The sequence below is a fragment of the Pseudopodoces humilis genome, chromosome 1, assembly GCF_049639895.1.
Source record: "Pseudopodoces humilis isolate 2021_Gansu_Grassland_sample_001 chromosome 1, ASM4963989v1, whole genome shotgun sequence".
In the NCBI taxonomy this organism is placed as follows: Eukaryota; Metazoa; Chordata; class Aves; order Passeriformes; family Paridae; genus Pseudopodoces; species Pseudopodoces humilis.
Window position 1 is genome coordinate 59533323 of NC_142200.1, and position 6700 is coordinate 59540022.

The window sequence follows — 6700 nt, forward strand, 5'->3', positions numbered from 1 at the left end:
GGTTTTCCTTAGTCCCCTGTGTGCTAGCTGTCACTTTCAACACTGCTTTGGCTTGAGTCCCACCAGGGCATTGCTTACTGCTCCACAAAGGGCAAAGAATCAGAAGAAAAGTATTTCAGAGGAAAGAGAGACTGTTTAATCACTAGGTACCTACCTGTCTTCTCATGTGGTAATAACCTCCACCTTGGACTTCCCCTCACTTCCTGTGCCATGTGACAGATACAATTCTTTCCCTTCACTTATAGGACACTTCTTTAGCATGATTTCAAGACAGAGTTTGTCAGAAGTTGCCTAGCCCTTTGGTGACCTTCTCTTTTGCTGGAAAAAAGTCAGTCTTTATTTTCTCACATCTTATGAGGCCATGACTCTTTTAATTTAAGGATGATGACAGCGGTGCTATCTAATGAAAACTTGATCCTGCATGTGAAAAAGGGAGAATAGTGATCAGCTTCTTGGCTTTAACTGCCTGGCCTCAGTCAGTTGAAAGCTTTCATCCTTAAAATCTGGGAATTAACACATGATAGACTGTGCTGCCCAACTGTGCTCATTTTCTTTCAGGTACAGGATTGAGGCTGTCTTACCTAATGCCATTGCTTTCTCCCTTGAATTAAAAAAAAATTTCAAATTATAGTATTCCTTAAATTAAAAGCAAATTAATTATGAATAGATAGTGTTTGTCAAAACTTCCATGTGCCCTTCAATACTTGCATTATGGAGATTTTAAGTTCTGTCATGTGCAGCCTAGGCTCACTTCTCAGAGCTATAGTGAGCAAAGTGGGGGTAGCTTTCTCTTTAAATACTGTTTATACTATATCACACTGATACAATAACAGAGGGAATAAAAAGCTGGCAGCAGTGAGAACACAGTCCTATGTCTGCTAAAACCCTACTTATGTAGTACGGTCACTTAAGCACTTGTACAAATAAAATACATAGGCTTCATAAAGTCTGATATATCAGCAGTCACATTCTGTACTTCTGTTACACCCAGCTTACCACAAACCCATCTAAATCCTTCATAGCTATAAAATCTAGAGTGGGATAGGATGATCTGCTTAGTTTGTTGTGTGTTTTTTTTAGTATGTGCCTTTTTCCCCCCCTTGTATTGCATAAAGGTCAATATTTTCACTTTCTTTTAGTCTTCATTTTAGCTGTAGCATGAGTAAGAAATGAACAAATAAGTATGTGTTACATACTTCAACCATCATACATGTCTACTGCATTTGGTTTTTTTGGCAGAAGGAGAGTAGGAAAAGAAGAAACTGATTGTTATTCCTGAAATTTTTACTTTGGGAGGCAAAAGATGTTTTGTTACCTTTTTATGTAGATAAAATTAATTACTCTACTAAACATGATTCCTAACAAGCAGTGTGGCATATAAGTTCATAGTACTTCCAGTTCATAAACCTCTCTAGAGATAGCATTTCATTGAATATTTGCTTATCATCTAGGGCTCCGACAACCAGCTTGCCAGGCTAACAGCATCATCCTTTTAGCTGACTTCAGTCATAAAAAACTGAAGTTTAAAGAAGTTAACGCAGTGTCTGTCTAGAAGTGCGCAAGTTTAAGACTTTTGCTGAAAAATAGCAAAGCATGAGTCATTGCTCTTCTGCAGCCAACAGTCCACCAGGGACCAGCATATTCTTCATGATGGCAGGCTTAACAGCTTTGGCAGCTTGCTTTGAAATCTCCTGGCCTTGTGTTGATGATGCCTTCTGGAATGCTAAGCAGAAATTTCATTATCGAGGTTGCTCAGGGAAAAACCTGACCCCTCTCATCCCCCCAGTGTTTGACACAAGCATTTCCTAACAACCAGTAATGGAAAACAAGTAACATTTGACATTTGTCTGCACAGCATCTGCAGATTCTGGTCTGAGCTACATCCCTGGCTGTAGTCATAGTCCATACACAGCTGTTGTCAGGGAAAGCCTTGGATGGGATGAGACAGCGCTGGACACACAGACTTCCACACAGAAGCAGGCCCTAAGTATGAATATTTAAGGTTTATGTAGTACCCTGTATTATAGTGCCTCAAAATGGACCTTCACAGCTAGGTAGAAACCACTAAAAATAAATGCACTCAGAAATCTGAATTATTCAGTACTGGTGAGAAAATGGGAAACTAAAAGACATCAGAAATTTATTTTTTTGTTTGTTTACTTGGAGATGGAAGGGGTAAACATCCACAGGTGTGGCATTTTGCTTAGAAGACATGGCCCACAGGCATTTTCAAACACATTTCAAGAGGAAGATACTGGTGAAAGCTGTATGTATAAGCCTGATGACAGGAGCATTTATGTAAGACAAGGGAGATGTGTCTTCCTTACCTTCCAAGCTGAAAGTTAAAGAAGATCTTACTGGCCAGGCTGTTAAGTGAGCTACATGTCTGTGTTTATGTCATGATTCTGTAGTACATTTCTTTTGTCTTTCAGGAAAAGATGTGGCTGACAGATGGTACAGTGAAATAAAAAATTACAGCTTTCAAAACCCAGGGTTTTCTTCTAGGACAGGTAAGTTCAGACTGGGAACTGTCTCTTCAAAAATGAAACTTCTATTATCATGCTAAAGACTGACAAAAGTGTAAAAAATCCTGGGAAATTAGAAACTAAGCAAAATTTGTAGTGTTTTTTTAGTACTGCATTTTTCCACCAACTTCAAAGTTTTGAGCAGGCAATTTACTTTTAAAGCAAATTAATCTGTAAGAAATACTAAATTGGAATCATATAGGAGTCTTACTAAATGCGCTATGTTGTTGACATGTGACTTCTGCTGAATTGTATCACTCCACACACAGAGATCACTTAGGCTAAAATTTGGAGATTGGGAACAGGTTGTTGGCTGCATGTTGACAATCTAGTGAAGAATGAATTTGAGAACATTGTTCCTCAAATAATGCTTAAGCAAGAGAGGCATCTGACCTTGTTTCAGATGAAGAAAATGATACTTTTCTCCCTGATTTTGGGATTTGCCTGTGCATACTGGGAACAACAATGTAGGGGTGGCTATTCAACTAGGCAGAAGGAGCCACAAAAAGAGTGGGGATTTTGAAGAGTTGCACATGCAAATACATGGGGGAGTATGAGGTGGTTAAAGCAAATGAATAATAGTCACTCTCAAAGCTGCTCTTCACGCTGCAGGGAAGGCTGTCATGTCTTTGTAAAATTTTAAGTCAGATACTTACCAAACTACTACTTTCATGATTCTCCTGCTACATATTCTCATTTGGATATAGGATATGGAAATGGGAATAGTACTATGAAAACAGATCAGATTAGGGGTTTTCAAGACAAAATGCTAGAGGTAGGGCTCCTTTTCATGTCCTTAGCTTGTTCTCATGTTTGACAAAGAAGCAGCTGTGTATTGTTCTTTTTTTTTTCCCAAGCACCTCATGTATTAAAGGGAATGTTACAGATTTGGTATCTAATGGGAATGTTTATGTTTCTCTCTCTTTCTTCAGGTCACTTCACAGCAATGGTTTGGAAGAACACAAAAAAGATGGGAGTTGGTAAAGCATCTGCTAGTGATGGCTCAACTTTTGTGGTAGCTAGATATGATCCAGCTGGAAATGTAGTAAATCCAGGCTATTATGAAGAAAATGTTCTTCCTCCAAGAAAATAGCTTTTTTTTTAAGGTAGTCTTACTGCTTAATGACAAGTGAACCTGGATTTGGACCTAACAGTGTTTGAAATTTAGCCCAATTCAATGAAATCTCCTGTTTGATACTGCTGTTCATGTCTCATTGTGGAGGAAGCAATTACTTGTTGCTTGAGTCAATCTGCACATCAGGCCCCTGTTGTTTCTGAGGGGACCTCAATTTACTTGAGGATGAACTATATGCAGCATTTCTGAAGGATAAAATGGGCAAGATTTTTTTTTTTCTTAATTGTTTGCGTGAACTCTGTGTCAGCGTGTGAGTAAGCACATGTTGGATGTTTATTTTTTTTTTTAACAAACAAATTCATAGCTTTCTGTAAACTGAAGATACCAGCTTGTAATTATATTATGTACTCCCAGCTGTCCAGTATATTTTAATAACTGTAACTTCGTTGCTCTGACTTTACCTCCTGCTGTTGTGGGACCTACTCTCTGCAGATGGAACACATGCAAAACTTCTGTATGAAAGGTACAGGTGTAAAACGTAGTGCAATTCAGACCTGTGTATTTTTATTAAGAGGATCTTGCAGGACACTAAAAGGCTGATGTCAAAACTGTAGCCATCAATCAATCTGTAATTAATGCATGATCTAAAAAAAAAACCCAAACATTTTTTAATCCCATTTTAGATGCTGATATATAAAATATGTTTGAGATGAGTGTATTTTAAGTTCAAAGTGCAACCTACAGTTTACAGTATGTACCTTGTATTATAATCAAATTGTTTACTTCCAGTGAAGATAAATAAGATTCTACTTTTTTGATATTTATGCATAAAAAGGTTTCTTTGATGGTGCACTTTGGATTTTACTTCTCAGTAACTTATTTTTATTTCCTAAGGAATATCTTTTAAAGGTGTCATGCTATACAGGCAATAACATTCCCAAATCATCTCATCTCCTTTAATAATCTAACAGTAGAGGTATTCACATTGTCATAATTAAGAGATGTTTGCTCTTTATTCATATTATTCAATAATAGTACTATTACACATACTGGATTGATGCCTTGAAAACAGTGAAGATTTAATTTCCTTAAGAACAAGCCAAGCAACAATTCTGATGACACTCTTTTCTTTGATTAAATGTGGATTGGGCCATTTTGGCCAGGTTCATATACTATGCTTCAGTTTGGGGGTTTGTTTTCTTTGTAAAAGTTTCTCTTGAGTTTTGCTGAGATTCTGTATGCCATAATCTGGTTCATGGACAGTGCCATTGCAGAAACACTTCTTTTTTGTTTACACAGTTGTAATAAACTGCACTCTTATGGCTTGATTATGTGTCACTGTGATGCTGTTTGTTACATTTTTTGCTGTAATCAAGAATTTGACACGTATCATGAGCAACTGAAAAATAAATATTTTTAATATTAACTACTCAAGCCTTTGCAGTTACCTGATTCTTTGTTGAATAATCCTCAGATTTTATTTCTAGGACATTAACATATGACATTATTACTTTTGTAACTTTGGGGCAAATAAAAGCATCAACTATTCTAGTCCAGGGAAGAAAGAGGAGACCTTCTAAGAGAGGCTAAATCATACAGCAAATCACAAATCCTCACTTCATACAAAGACTGAGTGAAGAGTTGAAGCTGAAGAGGCACGACTCTTTCTCTTGTTTCATTCTGCTGCTCCCTCTCTCGGCTGATGTGTTGTCGGTAAAGAAAACCCACTTGACTCCCACTCAGGTTTGTGTGTGTCTCAGGAACTGCAGCCTTGGGGCCTTCCTCCCCTCAGCCCTCAGCTGACAATAAAGATGAGAACAAAACCAGGACTTTCTAAAAAAATGAACAGGCTTGCTGCAGCTGACATAAAGTTAAAAGCTGATGTTAAGGAAATTGGCAGTGTTGAAATACTCTGTTTTTTTCCTAATGACTTTCATGCTACTGGCCTTATAATTCCTTGAATGATTGATGAAAAACTGTACATATTGTAGTTGAGTGAGTCAAATCAGAATCTTTCTCTGCTGCACCTGGGTTTCATTTTAAGTTCAGAGAGAACTGGGAAGGTAGGTGAAGAGAGGACAAAACAAAACAAAGCTTTGCTTGTCTTTATTTAAAATGATTACGGCAAGTGCACTTCCGGAGGTTTTCAGACAGACCATTTTGAGGGGGCCTCAGAAGTTAAGTGGACATGGAAGAAGCACAAAGCCACTCAGATCGCCTCAGTGCTTGCTTCATGCACTCCACAGAGAGTCCATGTAAGTATGACTGTAACAATTAAAAACCCAAACTGTTAATTTACTTCCTCATGACCCAAGATTATGATGCTGATACCTTCTGCAAATGAACTCTGGCTGTGCAGCAAACCATGGGGTATGTAGGAGTCCAAATGCAAAGGGAAGGGGAATGGTGCTGATGTGACTCACTCAAGCCACATGATTTTTGGGAATTGTACACTGAACCTTGACTTGCCAGCCATCAGTATTAAAAGATTGTGTTGGTGTATCACCCCACTCTCTACCACATGTTGGAGACTTGTGGAGATTGGGAAAGAAAGAAAGGTTATCTCCTGTCAGGTTAGAGCAAACAAGATGTTCCTCAGACAGTTTTAGATGTAGAAGTAGCTTTTACCCTGGGAAGAAAGAATAGGCTAAACTGAGAAAAATACCCACTTTTAGAGGCCTGCAGATGATTTCTAAGGTCTTTTTTGCAGCAGCAGGAGGAGGAGGAGGAGGAAGAAGGGGAGGAATATGTGTTGGTCTGAGGCTTAATTTCTAGTCTTCTGTGTTAAACAATAACAGCATTTGGGGAGGAACTGGGATTGGTCTTTAAAAGGTGCTGAAAAATGAAGTCTGCAGTAAGCATTTTCAAATGCCAGCTTCCCTCCTTTGCCTTCCCAAAAAGACAAAACCTCTTCCTGAGGAGACTCGAGGCTGTTGGCTGACTAGGAGCTCATCAAGACCTGACAATGTGCACTCGAAAACCAGAAAGCAAACGGTGTCCTGATTCAGCCAGCGGGCTGAATCCAAAGCAGTGTGGCTGGCAGGACTCTGCTCCTCTGCTCTGCTCTGGTGAGATCTTCTCCCTGCTCCCAGGGTAGAGT

At 38.7% G+C, this 6700-nt stretch overlaps 1 protein-coding gene across 3 annotated transcripts in view; it reads left to right on the plus strand.

Annotated features, from left to right (window-relative positions):
* The window catches only part of GLIPR2 (GLI pathogenesis related 2), a 29816-nt gene extending 24782 nt beyond the window's left edge, over positions 1–5034 (plus strand). For all 3 annotated transcript variants that reach the window (XM_088055496.1, XM_005517330.3, XM_088055502.1), the window contains exons 4-5: positions 2433–2510; positions 3458–5034. In XM_088055496.1, the coding sequence (XP_087911622.1) occupies positions 2433–2510; positions 3458–3618 (239 nt within the window). In that variant the 3' untranslated portion in view covers positions 3619–5034. The remainder of the gene's footprint in view (positions 1–2432; positions 2511–3457) is intronic.
* Positions 5035–6700: the final 1666 nt, after the last annotated feature.